Source organism: Eschscholzia californica, unplaced genomic scaffold (genome assembly GCF_041429995.1).
Source record: "Eschscholzia californica isolate CP2 unplaced genomic scaffold, dmEscCali1.0.p SCAF_3, whole genome shotgun sequence".
In the NCBI taxonomy this organism is placed as follows: Eukaryota; Viridiplantae; Streptophyta; class Magnoliopsida; order Ranunculales; family Papaveraceae; genus Eschscholzia; species Eschscholzia californica.
In genome coordinates, this window is record NW_028238420.1 from 5,289,977 (window position 1) to 5,307,639 (window position 17,663).

A 17,663-nucleotide genomic window follows, 5' to 3' on the forward strand; every position below is an offset into this window, starting at 1 on the left:
ATATTAAGGTTTAATTCCTATTTGGGTCACTATTTGTGACCAACTAGAAAACTTGGCCCTATATTTGTCTAACATTCTAAAACGGCACTTAAGGCAACATTTCTGGTTGCCAACTTTAACAGTTGATCGTTTATTTCCTTTTCTTACCATTTTCTTTCAGAAGTATTTTGTCTCTATCTTATCTCTTTCTTCTTCCTCAGAATGAAGACCGTCGACAGACAATAGGTCGACCATCTATCGATTTTTTTTTCATAAAAAAAATAAACAAATAACTAAATTCATCTATCTCTTTTCTTGCTACGACCCTGAAATTACATCAATCCATCGACAGACAACGAAGGGTGGTGGTGAAAGGAGAGTAGAAGGAGAGATGAAAAAACACCCTTTTTTTCTAATGAAGGTTTGTTGGCAGATGAACGGTCAATCGTTTGCCGACGACTGGCTTCCCGCCAAAGCAAAAGAGATAAGTACGTGTGAATGAAAGAAAGGACAAAAGAAGAAAGAAAAAACATCAATTGCTAAAGTCTGACTAACAAAATACAATTATGGAGATCATTTTCGATCAGTGAATGAATATCGAAACCAACTCCTGAATTGGCCAAACATTGGGGGCAAAATTGGAAATAACACAATTATTAATGATGCCAAATCCATATGATCTCTTTTTTTTGTTGTTATTGTAAGAAATCCATATGATCTTTACAACTACTATTTACGGGTCAAATTCCTTGGGTGCTAGATTGTATTTGACTCTAGCTTCAAGTGGGTATAGTTTAAATTGAGGACTAAACAGTTAAGTAAATGTTGAAAAACACCTCACTTTTAACTGCAAATTTCTTAAAAAAGACAAAAATATTCAAAATTTCTCATTCAACGGGAAAGAAATGACAGAGTGTGAAACTTTTGGTCCTTTAAAATAGGCCCTCCTATAGAATTCATCACTTTTCCAAAGGACCCAGACTGTTTCTCTCTCTCTCTCTCTCTCTCTCTCTCTCTAGAAGAATACACACCCAATTCTCATTCCAATTGTTGCTTGCACGATCTCTGAAGCAAAAGATTTGTTCAATTGGGTTTATAATAATAAACCCTAACTAGGGTTTGATTCTAATTTTCTTAATTTCTGGAGAAGATCTCATCTGAAAGGTATGATGAGCTTTTTGACTTGTCAGCTTTTTCAATTTCAGTTTTTATTAAATTAGCCTAAAAGGAGTTATGCTCTTTATATTTCATATGGTTTTTCTTCATTAACTAGGGTTGATTAATGAAGAAAATTGAGCTTTCTTAATTGACATTAGTTTGATTCATTACTAACCCTTTTTTTTCTTTTTGGTGATTTTTGTGTTCATTTAGGTTTTATTGATCAATCTTTTCATTCCAAGTTCATAATTCACAAAGGGTTTCTACAAATCTACCATTTCTGCTAATTTGAGTTGCAGAAAGGTATGACTTTTGATTCTACTTCTATGTTCATTTAGGTTTTGATCAACTTAAGTGATTCATAAAGTCTATTTAAAGAAATAATGTAGCTTTTGTTGGAGAAATTTTGTTTTCCCATCAAAAAGGGGTTCTTCCAATTGTTGTTTGTTTGAAGCTTATAGGTTTGAATTAGTGAATCATAAAATTGGTTTATCAATCATGCTAGTTACATCCTTTGATCTAGATTTGAGCATTTATCGATTCGTTTGTCCATTTGATTTTATCGGTTTACTTGTGGGTAAGAGATCAAGGCGTGATAAAATGTTTAGTGACGCGAAGAACGATGATTTATCGATTTAGCGTTCTAGAATAATCTATCTTATTCAATATTTCAACCTTGAAACTTTGGTAAAGTCTACAGCATTTATCGACTTGATTTCTCATAAAGAGAGTAAGAGACGATATATTGATCGATTCAACTTTAGATTGTTTGCTTGTTTGCTTGTTTGTTTGTTTCTCTTATCAAATAGGGGTATTCTTTCGTGCAGGGTTCTTATATTTCTCGAAAATTACATCAATGTCTGGGGAGATTATTGAGCTCCCATTGGCACCAATCAGCCCTACGACCCCGGAATCTCAATTGATCCGAGAGATATCAAAAGATCAAGACAGCAGTAATAACTCAACAAGAGGTTCAACAGGAAGAACAACTAGTTCAAAGAGTAAAGAAAGACCAGTTCCCATTTACCTAAGAGTTTCCGCTCGTTCCTGCCATGATTCCTGCAAGTATGGAGGCGATCACAGTTTTGAAACAAAGGACAGACATTTGATGCTTAAGAAGTTCATAAAACAGCAGTATGGAGTCAAAGGTCCAGGGAAAACTGTAATTGTGGAGGAGAGGAAGAAGGTTTCGTTGGTAGACCCGAAGCCTTCTCCTGTGTCAAAAACCCAAAGTCACTCACTTGATAAACCAGAAAGCATCAAGCGAGAAACCATAACCTTAACTCGAGATTTACCGTCACCTAATAAACCCAAAATCATCAAGAGAGAAAACAAGATCTTAACTCGAGAAACTCCCTCACCCGGTAAAAGAAAACTTGTCAAACGAGAAAGCATGACCTTAACTCAAGAAGCTCAATCACCAACCAAGGAAATCAATAATACTGCAAAACTTGCAAGTTCTTCGAGAAAAGTTTCATCACCTTTGGCGAAAATAGTTGGTACAGCAAAACCTGCAAATTCCATGACCAAAGTTTCACCTTCTAAGAAGGTTGTTGTTAAACCTGCAATCTCTTTGAAGTCGAAGCCGGTGAAGGCGAAATTATCTTCTTCCCCATTGAATTCCACTACAGGTTCAAGCAGTGGTATGAACAATAACAGTAAGGTTGGTGAAAGAACAGCCCGATCTAGAATTGTTGGAACGAAACCATTGATGAAACCAACATTTTCTTTGTCCCCCAAGCCTTCGGTCAAGAGAGTCACTACAATAAATTCAAGAAATTCTGATGTTATGACATTGACAACTACTTCGAATGGTCTAAATAAGGTTAGAAAAGTTGAGGCGAAGCAACCAAAAGCTGAGAAATTGAAGGAGAAAACCTTGTATGTCATTGAGCTGAAACCTGAGAGAAAAATTTCGGCAGACAGTGTAAACGGAAACCGGTCTGGTCAATTATCACATGCTTCATTATCTTCACCTCCGATGGAGAAAAGAGGATCTTCGCCATCACTGTCATTAGTATCTTCATCCACACAATCCTCTCAAGGGTATGAGTCAACCACTAGTAATGAAAGTGAATCTGTCTCCGATCTGAAAGAAACTGAAAACAGAAAAACACCAAAACCAAAGCATGTGAGAACAAGGATTCCTACTGTTCACCATGAACATCAAGATTCATCTTCGAAGCAAACATTCAGGAAAGGGAAAGTACTTAATGTTCAAGCTGAGACCAATGGGGCAAGGAAACTCAGGTTCAGAAAAGGAAAAGGTTTAGGTAACAACCAAAACGAGAAGAGTGAAGTCGGCAAGAAAAACTTCAAGAAGAGAGGAGAAACGGGTGATAGTATTAAACTCGAATCGAAAACACCCGAATCAGAAAAGGTTGTTCTTAAGCACCAAGATGTACAGGAGAAAGACGAGCAAGTTGTAATAAACAACGTTATAGAAGAAACAGCGAGTAAACTCGTTGAGACAAGGAAGAGTAAGGTGAAGGCTTTGGTTGGTGCTTTCGAAACCGTTATTTCTCTTCATGATACTAAACCTTCTGCTACAACTAGTGCTGGCTGAGTTTGTAATTGAGTTCGCTTTCGATTTTCTTTTACCATAGACAGGTTTTTTGTAAAGAATAACTTCAAAAAGAAAAAAAAAAGGAAAGATTTAAAGGTCACATTTGATTGAGGGGTGTATAAGCTTGTGAAGTTGCTGAAATGTGAAGCAAAATGGGGTTCACTTGAAGATCAAGGAACTTGGAATAAGTTTTTTTTTTTGTGTTTGTGATGTTGTTGTCATACTAATTTGATTGTTGAATAGTTTCCTTGTTGTTAATTCTTTAGCAATAATGACCAACTTAGATGTTTTTTTGTACATAAATTTCCTTCCATCTTTTATTTTCTTTTCATAATTATGGTAATTTGGGCCAGTTTGCGAGCACCATGCTAATCCACCGGGCCGATAAGTGGCCCAAGGGGATTCAAGTTGCACTCTTCGGGTACATACGTCATGTTGAAACCACTCGAGTACTCGACCACTCTTCTCTGTTTATTTGAAAGTGTTAAAGGCGTCTTCTAAAAGTGTTAAAGGTGCTTTCCTGAAGGCAAATTTTGGGGGGAGATTCTATAGAAAAGAGGTTGTTTTAACATAAACCGGACGCTTTTATCACTCCCCTGGTTATTAAATGCTATATAGACTTATAAACATGTCATATCTTCCGTAGAGTTGGCAACCCGGCGAGTCATGTTCAAACCGATGAAGCTTGTGAAACGCTTATACGAAAATAAGAACAAAAAGAAAAACACAAGTGATACTTGTTACTACTCAAAACAAAGAGTACAAACTAGCTAGAAACACAAAAGGGAAAAACAGGTAACATAAATACCATTATATTACCTGATCAACCTAATCTAAAACCAAAACCTTAAATCCAAACAAAACCCTAGGAAAACACCAAACAAGCACCACTAAAACTAAGAAAATGCTTAACTAGTATTAATGCTAAGAACTTAACCGATCGAAGATTATCGATAAATAAGTTAAGCGCAAGGTTTAAAGCACATGCATCTACTGCGGAAGCCTTCACAATGGCCTCCATGGAACCCTTCGGTTTGGCAAATAACCGCACAGTTTCCCCCATTCCAACACCTCGACTTGAATTTGTGGCTTGGCGACTCACATGTCCTTGCTTCTGCCACCATGGTCGGTCCCATTTCTGATATCGTAAAAAAAAAATAGATAGACAATATTTAGAAAAATAATTACATAAATACTAAAATATATACTTACATATAAGGAACAAAATGTACTTATATATGCATTGATGGAAACTAGCTAGTTAAACAGAAGAAATACAAACCAGTGGTGATAAGGAGAAGCAACATAAGGGCAAAGACAGTAGTTGAAAAGAAATGGGTATTGTTGGAATGGGCCATTGGATGAGAGAGAAAGATAAGGTAGCTAAAGAATATCTAAAAGAGAGTTACTATTTGGTAGTGTGATGGGAAGCTAAACTTAACCATCCTTTATATAGAGAGGTAATAGGCTTTGGTAAATGAATTAAATATGAATTTATTAGTACTATGGTATTGGGAGAAAAGATTTAGGGTTTATTTGTTTGATACCTTTTTATGTTTTGCATTCGTGCATTTGATCATGACCATGTGACTGTGTATATTCTCTTTGTCTCCAATTTTTAAATGTGAAGAAATGTAGGATTCATTTATTCATCATCAACAAGTTTAACTAGATACCCATTACGCCATTATCACAACAAAGTAGAGTGCAACCATCGATGATACAATTTGTATTTTTTGATTTAGACTACTTAACTGTTAAAAAAGAACAGGTGATGATAGTATGAGAACCAGAAGAAACATTTTTCCATAATAAATAATTGTTTATATTATTAATGTTTTTTGACGTATAAAAAGGACGGGAGATTTGATCAAACTTCCCTATAATTTTATGCTTTAACGAAAAGGGGTCGCTTGATTTCTTTTCTGATCTTCACCTCTCTATGTGTTTTTGTAATTTGCGACGACTGGTTGCAAAAGGTCTGTGACAGATACCAAAAGGATTGCGACTGGTTGCAAAATGGTTGAAAAAGTATTTGCATTGGTTGCATTACACTGGACTTTTAACTAAGCAAAATAAATTTCAACAAAAAAAAACTAAGCAAAATACATTTATTAACTTTTTAACCAAACAAAATACTAGTGTATAAGTTTTTAGTGTAAAATATAACTCGTTTTTTAATTAAAAAACATTTTAAATTAGATCTTTGACTCAATTTTAGTGTATAAATTATATAACTAGCACCAATATAAATGTAAAAAAATAGAAACTTCAAACTCCTTGAGTAGCCTGCTGAGTAGATAAAATGGAACATTGCAACACAACCCATCCATTCTGACCTACTAATTAAACAAATCCAAGTATGGATAATTTGTTTAATATCTTGCTCAAGTTTTTCTCAAGTTGATTGATTGTTTAACATTTTCCATTAAAAGTTCCCCTTCCTTTAACTCCTAGCTTTCTTTCCTCATCAGGAGCGGTTTGGCAAATATATTCATCCTACGGCTAGATTAAACAATTAAAGTAACTTAAACAATTGATATCAGAATTTCTCGATTACGGAAGACAATATTCCCGATGCCACATGAAGTCTGGCATACCGCACCGTCCCCAGCAAACCCATCACGTGCAAATTGTTATGCATTCTTTTGTTTTTGGGTTATTTTTCAAATGACCCTCAAGTTTATGATCAGTTTTCTGCATGACTCCCTAATTTATCAAAAATATTCAGATGACCTGTTTTTTGCCGTTATCGTTAAAACACCGATAATGTAGACATTGTATTCTTGAATTAACCTTCCTTGTGTCAAACATGCATTTTCATAGGCATCTTCACAAGGCTCATTTCATGACGCACTCATCTTCTTCACTTTCTCTGTCTAGAGGACTCACTCATCTTCTTTACTCTCTCTGTCTCTCTCTCTCTAAAAGACTCACTCTAAAGCCTTAATTCTTCTTCTTCTCCACAAGCGGAGAGAAATAACAAGAATTAAAATAGAGAGAGAAAGAAAATAAATTGATTTCTTAGAAAAAAAAAGGGTTATTTAGTGTATAGACCCCAGTTATTTACCTATATTAGGGATCCACCCCCAAAACGATAATGCTTTAGGGGTTACCCCCCATTCTCTATTTTTCCGTCAAAAGCCCGTTAAGTTGCGAGCGTGCCAGTCACGTGAGCTTCCTTTGACAAATTTGCCCTCTCCATCAGCTTTACTGTTGGGGGTACTTCCCTAAATAGTTGTTTTACAGTGGGGGTCCTTCACCATTTTAATACTACTTCCTATCTTTTCATAAGAAAGTTGTGATTTTAGTGAAAACAAAGTTCAACTCTCTTCCAACTGAGTAACTAGGTCGAGATTTAACTTGGGTTTGGGAGCTCAGCTATAATGGAGTTTAGAAAAGAAGGTTTCAGATAAATGCTAGCTAAAATTGGAGATAATTGTTAGGTTTGAGTCATTATGCTCAATTTTAATGTTTTCTTTGTAAATTTGTGTTCTTCAATTTAGTACTTGATCTTGAATTTGAAGCAATTAAGCAAAAGTTCTTTGCTTTTGAAAAAAATTCAAAAGTTTTTCAATCTTTTTCTCAAGATCAGATTGTTATTCATGTAATGTAGTTGGTATTTCAATCTCTTGATCTTGATCTTGATCTTGATCTTGATCTTGATCTTGATCTTGATCTTGATCTTGATCTTGATCTTGATCTTGAACAGATTGAAATACTAACTACATTACACGAATAACAGTCTGATCTTGAGAAAAAGAGAAAAAGATTGAAAAACTTCTGAATTTTAGCTGGCATTTATCTGAAACCTTCTTTTCTAGAACTCCATTATAGTTGAACTCCAAAACCCAGGTTAAACCTCGACCTAGTTACTCACTTGGAAGTGAGTTGAACTTTGTTTTCACTAAAATCACAACTTTCTTATGAAAAATAGGAGGTAGTATTAAAATGGTGAATGACCCCCACTGTAAAACAACTATTTAGGGAAAGACCCCCAACAGTAAAGCTGATGGAGAGGGCAAATTTGTCAAAGGAAGCTCACGTGACTGGCACGCTCGCAACTTAACGGGCTTTTGACGGAAAAATAGAGAATGGGGGGTAACCCCTAAAGCATTATCGTTTTGGGGGGTGGATCCCTAATATATGTAAATAATTGGGGTCTATACAATAAATAACCCAAAAAAAAATTAGATTTATCAATTAAAATAGAGAGGGAAAGAGAATAAAACTGATTTCTTATAAAAAAAAAAACAGATTTTGATTCACTTTCCCTGTTCACTTTCTCATTGAGTCCATCTTTCTCTCCCAGATCTATTTGAATCTTGACTCATTCATTGGTTGCTGATCATGTTCGAATTTCGTTTGACTCTTAACAATGGAAAATTTTTCACTTTCCTTCACTCTCTGGATTGAATTTGGTGATGATGTTGATGATGATGACATTGATGATGGTGATGATGATGATAATGATGATGATGATGATGATGACGGTGAAGACGAGCAATTCCTTTCTCTAGGTCTATGATGAACTTAAGTCTGATGTCTTTGTTGGTCTACTTACTTTTTTAGTTGCAAATGAAAATGGTGATGGAGAATTGTGGTTGTAAAGATAAAAGTTCACTTGGTTTTTCATCCACGATGATTGTATTAAGATTTATGTGGTGATGAAGAAGATGATGATTTTTAGGTTTACTCGGGATCATTAGAAAGCTAAAGAAATAAGATGATTATCTAAAGAAGAGAAATGCTAAACCTACAACTAAAAATCTGGTTTTAGTATTAAAATGATGGATAATTATTTGGTGTTGGATAGATGCAGTGAAAAAGCATGCTCTGACATGGAGGGGGTAAGTTTGGAACAGAAATTTTGACTTTAACAGTCATGTGACTGTAACAAAAAAAAAAGGGTCCCATTTCGGTATTTTCGATAAATTAAGGAGCTACACGGGAAGCTGATCACAAACTAGAGGACCATTTAGAAAATAACCCTTTATTTTCTTACCACAAAAAAGTGTAGAATTATCCTAGAGTTTACATTTCCCAAGCCCCCACGCTTTAGAGAAAGAAAGAAAACATTTTGGGTAGTTCAACAAAAAAAACATTTTGGGTGTGAAATTTCTAAAGAAAGTTGTGGAATTTGTCAAATTTTATGAAATATAATATTATAAAGAGAATTTGTGTTTTTTATCGAAGTTTCTTGTACAACAAAAATACTTACCCTTTCTCATCTCAGACCACCAATTTCCACCTACCACCTCTAACAACTATCTCCACCCACCACTTATCTTTCATTCACTCTCTTCTCCGCTTCTCCTTCCTCTTCATTGTCTCTCTTCTTCCTCCCATCTCTCTCTCCACCTCTTTTTTTATTTATTCCAGCAAAGGGAAAGTCCACTTCCCAAGAAGTTCGATCTAGTTTTAGGGACTATCCCAATCCAGTAGTGCCCTACCTAATTTTACAGAAATCCCTCAAATCAGATCTAGTCTTCGGCAAAGAAAATCTTTGCCTTTGATGGAATAAATGAAAAGAGGGAGAGAGAGGGTTGGAGATAACAAGAATAAAGTGAAAAATGAAAGAGAAAGGATGGAGAGCAGTGGGAGGTGACGATGGTGGTGGTGGTATTGGAAGATAAATATTTAAAGAAAAACAATCAAAAGTCGCCGGCAATGGCCATTTGGCGGCTACCATATCTAGATTGGAGAAAGAATAGTGGTGAGCGTTAGGGAAACAAAAACAAGAGGCAAATAACTTTTACTCAAAAAATTTGTACCCTCGAAATTTTATTGTTTACCCAAAACATTGACCATTTCACGATGTCACCTTTTACTAGAAAAAATAGTTTAGCTATTTAAATATTGTGTAAAGTTACAACTATTCATTATATGCTTTTGTTTTCTCTAAATAAGTGTTTGTAAACACACTTTCATCGTCGTTTTATGTATTAGACGCATTGAAAAGTCAGAATTTCCTTCACTTTTGGCATCTACAGACAAAATTACTTTGCCAATATCAATATATTCTTAAACTCAAGATATGGATCTTCACAACTTACTTGGTGTCGGATCACGAAAGGTTTGGGAAACAATTTGCCTTGTTACCTTTAAGTAATCTCAATCGCAAAGAGAAATAATGCTTTAAAGATAGTGTACCAAATACACATTTCACGTCTCTAATCTCCACCCATCTTATTTGTTTTTCTGTACATATTTTCTGAAAAAATTGTTTGTTCGTACAAACAGTTGGTTCAATATGCTAAATAAGTTACTTGTAAAAATGTAAAAAGGAAACAATGAACAAGCAGTAAGACAAACAAGTATTTTTACCGACCACATTGGTAGAAACCAAATATATATTTGTAACAAAATTGAAATACGCTTCGAAAATACTTTGGTTAAAACGGTCAGAAACAAAATAATATAAAAGGAACAACGTTAAAATAAGTTTAAAAGGATTTTTTAAAAATTAAATAGGAAAAATAGCAATGGACAAGATATCACTTAAAAAAATATTGAATAAAACAGAGAGAAAACAGGAAAACAAGGTAAAAAAAACTATTCAGAAATACGAAACAGGAGAAGATAATAACAATGAAAATGAAAAAAAAAACAGAAAAAACAAAGAAAATAACGTCGGAAGACGAAAAAACATTTTGAAAGGAAAAACAAGTTAAAGTGGAAATAAAGACTAAGATATAAACGTTATTTTTGGATTTGTTAGTGTTTTTGGTAATTTTACCCCCGGAGGCTTCTTTAGCCTTATGAAACTATAGGGGCTCTTTCCTCATGTTGAAGTTCTTTTTACGAAATAACCAATGTCCCTTCCTAAATCAAGTTTTTCGTTTTCTCAATAAAATAATTGTTTTTCGTTCAACATACGTTATAAAAAACAATAAAAAAATACATAATGAACCTACACAATATAATTGTTCACATAACGTTATTTCACAGATGTCAGAAAACATTTTTTTTTTTTTGAATCACAATTGTTACATGGATGATCATAATTATTTCTCTCTTCAAACATCATGAGAGTTACATACCTTTAAATGCAAAGTGCCTCACAATGAGAAAGAAATTGGACTAGACACGACTCAAGAAAATGACCCTAAAGGTCGAAAATGAAAAGATCCTATAGATCACGGTTTGAAAAGACCCTAAAGGTCACCAAAATAACTGAAAATACAAGTTAAGAAGATACTAATTTACAACCCCGTCACATTCGTCGGAAAACCGCCTTTGTCACCGGAAAACCGCCTTCATCATCGGAAAACTGCCATCACTGAACCCAGTACCCACCTCACCACATCACAACCACCATCGTCAGAGTACAGTCATTTGTTACATAACGCAGCATCATCGTACCACCCCTGAATCCCAGGGACCACCGTCACCACCACCACCACTCCACCACCACCAACAGTAAACATCACCACGGAACCCTCCACCAGACCACCAGATCTATACACAGCATTCAATCGCACCCCAATCACCACTAAATCCGAGTTCGATGCCACCATTACTACACCACCACGTCCAGATCTTTCCTAGGGCAAAAACCACCATTACGAACGGACAGAAAACCATAAAAGAAAGAGAGAGGAATAGAGGGAAAGAGAGTAACCCTCGCCGGATCTGGCGAGGGTTACACTACACTGCAACGAAAACGAAGAAGAAGGAAGTTGAAGAGAGAGAGACTAGAGCGATTTACCCCCCTCGCCACTTATCCGTGCATAAAACATTATTCCACGGGTTTTGGACCTCCACCCTATGCCTTGTGATAGTGTAATTGGCGTCTCCCCGTTATGGATGCTCTCATATTCTAGAAAACTGTTTAAAAGGCCCCCTCTCCAAACAGACACTCTTCATTTCAAAAGAAAGAGAAAAGGCACTCCTTTTTTTTTATGACATGAAATCAGTGAACTAAGCCGATTGAGTAACCAAATCGACTCAAGTCCATCGGTTTCGAATTTGGTGTGTTCGAACCAATTTTGTGGTTAAATCCTACCACTACTATTGAATACAACTCAAATCGGCGAACTCGTACTGAATTTAGTTACAAAATTCGGCTCAAGGTCCACCAAATACAAAACCCAATATGACTCCCGTGATTTCATCTTTTTTTTTATGTTGAAAGCCGTGATCTCAACTTAGAACTTTGGAGTTTAATATATGTACATTGAATTGAATTTTGTGACAAAATTCGACCACCAATTCTGAAACGCCTCGGGGTAAGGGGGGATTTTTTGAGGAGAGAGAGTGTCTCGAGTGACGTCAGCTAGGGTTTTTTCTCTTTCTCCTTTTCATCTTCTTCCCAACCACTTTGGCGGCGGCGCCATTACTGTTCATCTTCCCTCTTCAATACGTCGTTTGGGTAGTAATTATCTCGGCCGTCTCATCTTTCATCTCGGGAAGCAGCAGAGGTTATTAGATCTGGAGCAAACACATCATTTAATGTTATCCTCTTTCTAATTAATCGTCCCTGCTTCATCGGGATAGTGGGAGATACGTACAGGCGTTTGAAGATCCTTCCCAAAGATCTCGACGCTCCTCTTTCCCGAGACCTGAAACACCGAGGATTGGTTACATTTCACCTCGGAGTGCAGCCAGGTCAGCAGAACGCAACGTCTTGGTTACTCAACCGTCAAGTCCAAAAGCTAATTACGCAAGGTACATAATCTTTTCTCTTTCTTTATCTCTATTAACTTCCTCTCTGTATCTCTCTCTCCTCTCCCTCCTCTCTTTCGTCTTCTCTCTCTCTTCCCCTCTTTCTCTCTCTAGTATGTGGAAAGGCGTCACCGGAGCTCGAGAGTAGGCTGCTCTGGTGGTGACCTCCCCCCAATCCCCTTGCATGCATCTTAATCATGAAGTTTTGGTGGTTTCTGGTTATCGTCCTTAATGGTTTGTCATGTTCTTTTTTCTCCATTCTATTAATCCCCAAAACTCATCGTCCTGCCTCACCTTCTGATCATCCGACCATCATCTCTATCCTCTTCATCCACACTCATAATATGGCCCTTCAATCTACCCTCACTTCCCGTGGTCGTCTCTCTATTAGGTTTGATAAACCCTCTACAAAACCAGAGTTGCAACCGATCCAACAAGGTTTTGTTGCTCGCTGGTGCAACCCTTATGAGTCCTCCCTCAATTTCATCAAGAACCTGTTATACCCACAGTCTCGATTCTTTAGAGATTGTGACTATGCTCTCCCTCATGGTCCCATCAACACTTTTCTGATCAAGCCCAAAAGCTTATTTGTCCTTAATGCTCTGAATTATGGTAGGCCCTGGATTCTTAGGGGTATGTTGCTGATTTTGAAACAAGTGGAGTTCCCACTAACCGAAGCATCTGATGATCTCTTTTATGAACCCTTCTAGTGTACTCTGTATCGGATTCCACAATCGGTACAGAATAAAACTGATCTTGAAGCGATCTTCGAATGTATGGGCAAGATCATCAGGATTCGCCCTCGCAACCTAGGGTGTGTGAATAATCCTATCATTAGGATTCAATTTCTTTATGATGTCCGCTCCCCCTTGCTCGCAGTTATCAATCCTATCTTAAATGATACGGTCTCAGAGATCAAAATTAGCTACAAGAAGTTTCCAGGTGCTATCTGTCATCACTGTCGGATTGTTGAGCATCCATTGAATCGCTGCCCCCATCCACTTCAATACTACTTCTCTGGTGAAGATGAGGAGACTGACTCAGACCCTATGGAAGAAGCCATGAATGACACTATTCTTGTGTCCCCCGATCCAGTCGAGCCAATTTTAATTGCTCCTCCCTCATCTCCTGTTCATCAACCCACTCTTGTTCATCAACCCACTCCACCCCATCTCTTGTTCAATCCCTCTGGTAAGCGTCATCGTGACCAGGTTAGCCACCACTCCATCAGTTCCTCGGACTACTCAGTTGAAGAGAATCAGGTTCAATCCATGTTCTATGATAACCAGGAAACACAGACTCTTCTCGAGGAGTCTATGATTTTATCTTAGAGTTTGAATATCTTAGTGCATGGGGAGGAAGGGGATGGTGTAAATCCATCAGATTAGTCTACCTAATTATCTGTCGGTGTTGGTAGTTGGTTTTTTTTTCTTTCTTTTTGTCTTTGCTGTGTGGTTTGTTTTAGCTTTTTCTATCTTTGTATTACCTTTCTGTTGGCCAGTTAGTCTGGTACTGGTGGCCATAGAACTTGTCTGTCTTCTGTGGTTACAGACGCCTTGTTGGAGTACCATCACTGAGTTGTCCTTGACTCGTGACTTGGTGCTGCCTTTTTGGGTTCTCTGGCAACAAGTACCAGTTAGGGTTGGCCTTTTGTGGGTGTAGCTTGCAGTTATGTGATGTTTGATTTTCTAGTTCTTATTTCTGTTTATGATTAGATATTAATCTATTTAGTGTTTGGTTTAGTAGTTGTGTTGTTTCTTTTCCTTGTTTTATTTCTTGTTTCGGTTTAGTTGCTAGTTAGTCTCGGGTTGTTTGTTTCTACCCCTTTCCTTTCCTCTCTTCTGTTTCTTCATTGTTCTCTTCTCTTCTCTTTTCTTCTCTTCTGTTCCTTCTTTGTTCTCTTCTCTGACTCGGCCCTGGCGCTTGGTCCCGGCGGGGGTGCCTCTAGTTTTAGTTTTGCCCTTCTTTCCTGTTTCTTTTAGGGGTGCCTTTAGTCAGCATCGATGGACCAACCGAAACCAGATCTTTCCTTGTTAGCTTGGAACATAAGGGGTTGCGGGCAATACCTTAACAGAAAACACCTCTACCGGCTTATTAGATGCCACAGACCAGACTTTATATTTCTATCCGAGACCAAGGCCACGACCACCCACCTTAATCAAATCCTTAAACTTCACGCTAACTATAATATGGTGGTTGTTGAACCAAAAAATAAAGCTGGAGGGTTGGCCTTTTTTTGGACTAAGGAATATGAGATCACTACTATTCATGTTAATGACAATATGATTCACACGAGATGCACACATAATGAACACGGTAATAGTTTTGTCCTGACGGGCTTCTATGGGAGCCCCTATAGGAAAAACCGTATGTCTCCTTGGATATCCCTTAATAATCAGAAGATTGATCCTTCAATCCCATGGGTTGTCATAGGGGACCTTAACACCATTTTACACCCTTCGGAAAAAGAGGGTGGTCGTCGGGATATAACTAGTCATGTCACTAAAATTAATCAAATGATTACTAACCTTGGTCTCAGAGATGCGGGCTTTAAGGGCACCACCTTCACGTGGACCAACAGACAATTTCATGGCAATCTCATTAAAGAGAGGTTAGACAGAGCACTCACGAACCACTCCTGGCTGATTGATTTTCCTTCTTCCCTTGTTACTCATCTGCCCGGAGTGGGTTCGGATCATATCCCTATCCTCCTTACCACCTCTTCTAATACTAATCTGGGAAAGCGCCCCTTTAAATTCATTAGAACTTGGATGTCCCACCCGGAGTGCGGAGAATTCATCAAAGATCATTGGTCTCCCATCCCCCAATCTATCCAACCCAAGCTTAACAACTTAGCTATCAATCTGGCTAGGTGGAATAAGCGGGTTTTTGGTCATCTTGATACCAAAATTCGCCACCTTACTGAGGCCATTCAGCAGGCGGCTAGCGGACAGGATCTTCACGATTTACATCTGCAACTGGAGGAAGCCTACAATCAGCTTGAAAGTCTTTGGAAAGAGAAGTCTAGAAACGATAATATAAAGCTTGGCGATCAGAACACCAATTTTTTCCATGCCAAAGCGATTAATCGAAATCGCAAGAACCGCATCACCGCAATAAAAGACACTAATGGTTCTTGGGTTCAGGAAGACATGGAAATTGCTAACATCTTTTCTACTAATCTCCGTGGGATTTCTACCACTACTGATCCGGATATTTCCGAAGAGTTACTTGATCTTTTCTCTAGGCAAATTCAAGACTCTTCCAATCTTGCTCTTATTAGTGTTCCTTCGGAACAGGAGATTTATGCCTCTGTGAAGTCTCTTAAAGCAGATTCGGCTCCTGGTCCGGATGGTTTCCCTCCTCTGTTCTATCAGGCTAACTGGGACACAGTGAAACTGGATATCATCAATCTCGTCTCGGATTTCTTTTCTCAGAATATTCTCCCGGAGCAGGTCAACCACACGCATATCTGCCTCATCCCCAAAACCAAAACCCCTCAGGCCACTTCGGACTATCGCCCCATCAGCCTGATGAATACCACCTACAAAATCATTACCAAAATCATGGCTAATCGGCTCAAGCTGGTGCTTCCTGATATCATTTCCCCCTTTCAAGCGGCTTATGTCCCTGGCCGTCAGATTACGGATAACATAATCATCAGTCAAGAGATCGTCCATTCTTTCAAAATCAATAAAGGTTCAAAGAGCTACTTTGCGCTCAAGCTTGATATGTCGAAAGCTTTTGATCGGGTCGAGTGGAGCTTTTTAGAAAACATTATGCACCGAATGGGTTTTCACTCTCAGTGGATTAGTCTTGTTCACACCTGCATCTCGACTTCGACTATGGCTGTTCTGATCAACGGTCGCCCCGGCCCTACCTTTAATGTTAGCAGAGGGATTAGGCAAGGTGACCCTCTTTCTCCTTTTCTGTTTGCTCTGGCGATGGAAGGCCTCAGTCGTCTTTTGGAGTCCAATAGGGCTCCCGTGTCTTTTCAAGGCTTCCCCATCCCAAAAACCAACATCAGTATCAAACATCTTCTTTTTGCTGATGACTGTATCATTTTTGGTCAAAACTCCCTCGTTAATATTAATTCTCTGCAGCATATTCTGGATTCTTTTTGCTCGGCGTCGGGGCAGATGATCAATTTCACAAAGTCTACGATCTTCTTTTCGAACAATACCCATCCAAAATTCAAACGTATGATCATTCGTAACTTTAAGGTTCATCAGTCCTCCAATATGGACAAATACCTCGACACCCACCTGTTTATAGGGGCCAATAAACGGAAGCTGTTCTCTTCCCTCACCACTCAGATTCAGAATAAGCTGTCTAAATGGCAGGCTTCTCTCCTCTCTCCAGCGGGCCGCGCTATTGTCATCCAAACAATAGCAGCGGTTGTTCCCCGATACCAAATGCAATGCTTTGCCCTCCCTAAGGGTATAAGCGATCGCATTGAAGTTCTTCAGAGAACTTTCTGGTGGGGAAAATCTAAGTCTATTCATACCATCAACTGGTCCGCCATCTGTCTCCCCAAGAAATTGGGGGGTCTTGGATTCCGTTTCCCGATCCTCGACAACCACGCGTTTCTTAGCAAGCTAATTTGGCGTCTTTTCAGATATCCGGGCTCCCCTTGGGCTGATATTCTTAAAGCGAAATACTTCACCAAGGATAATAAACCCAAAAAGGCAAAGAATCATCACTCGTGGCTTTGGAAATCCCTCTCCAAGCATGTGGACAAAGTTACCAAGTTAATGTTCTGGGAAGTGAATAAAGGTAATAATATTAACATATGGTATGATTATTGGATACCTAATCATCCTCCCCCTATATGTAATACTACTAATAGTACCCTCACTAAGGTTTCTCAACTTATTACTGATAATCATTGGAATATGAATATACTAACTCAATGCTTCAACCAGGATATATGTAATTCCATTTTGAGTATAAATCTGCAGGAACATCTAGATGATACAGCACGATGGACGCTTACCAAATCAGGTAAATTTACCATTAAATCGATGTACTATTATCTACGCACTGAACATAATGAATATGAGTCTAAGAAATGGAACTTTATTTGGAATCTTCCTATCCAACCAAAAATCAAACTATTCCTCTGGAAATGTTGTACAAACAGCTTGCCGGTTCGAGGTAAAATTGGGCAGTTTATTGGCCAAACCTTAGAATGTGTTTTCTGTCGAGCCCATGAATCTCTAGTTCATGCCCTTTTACATTGTGACTTGGCAACAGTGGTATGGTTTCACTTTAGTATCATTTCGGGAAACAT

At 37.9% G+C, this 17,663-nt stretch overlaps 1 protein-coding gene across 1 annotated transcript; it reads left to right on the forward strand.

Moving 5' to 3' along the window:
* The first annotated feature begins 875 nt into the window (after window positions 1-875).
* On the forward strand, window positions 876-4,006 carry LOC147547916 (uncharacterized). Its single transcript, XM_086671760.1, has 3 exons — window positions 876-1,143; window positions 1,351-1,440; window positions 1,965-4,006. Exon 3 carries the CDS (start codon window positions 1,994-1,996, stop codon window positions 3,701-3,703), a length of 1,710 nt encoding a protein of 569 aa, XP_086527886.1. The 5' UTR covers window positions 876-1,143; window positions 1,351-1,440; window positions 1,965-1,993; the 3' UTR covers window positions 3,704-4,006.
* The last annotated feature ends 13,657 nt before the right edge of the window (window positions 4,007-17,663 follow it).

Coding starts and splice junctions, on each gene's coding strand:
- LOC147547916 (XM_086671760.1), top strand. CDS start 1,994: ATGTCTGGGGAGATTATTGAGCTCCCATTGGCACCAATCAGCCCTACG.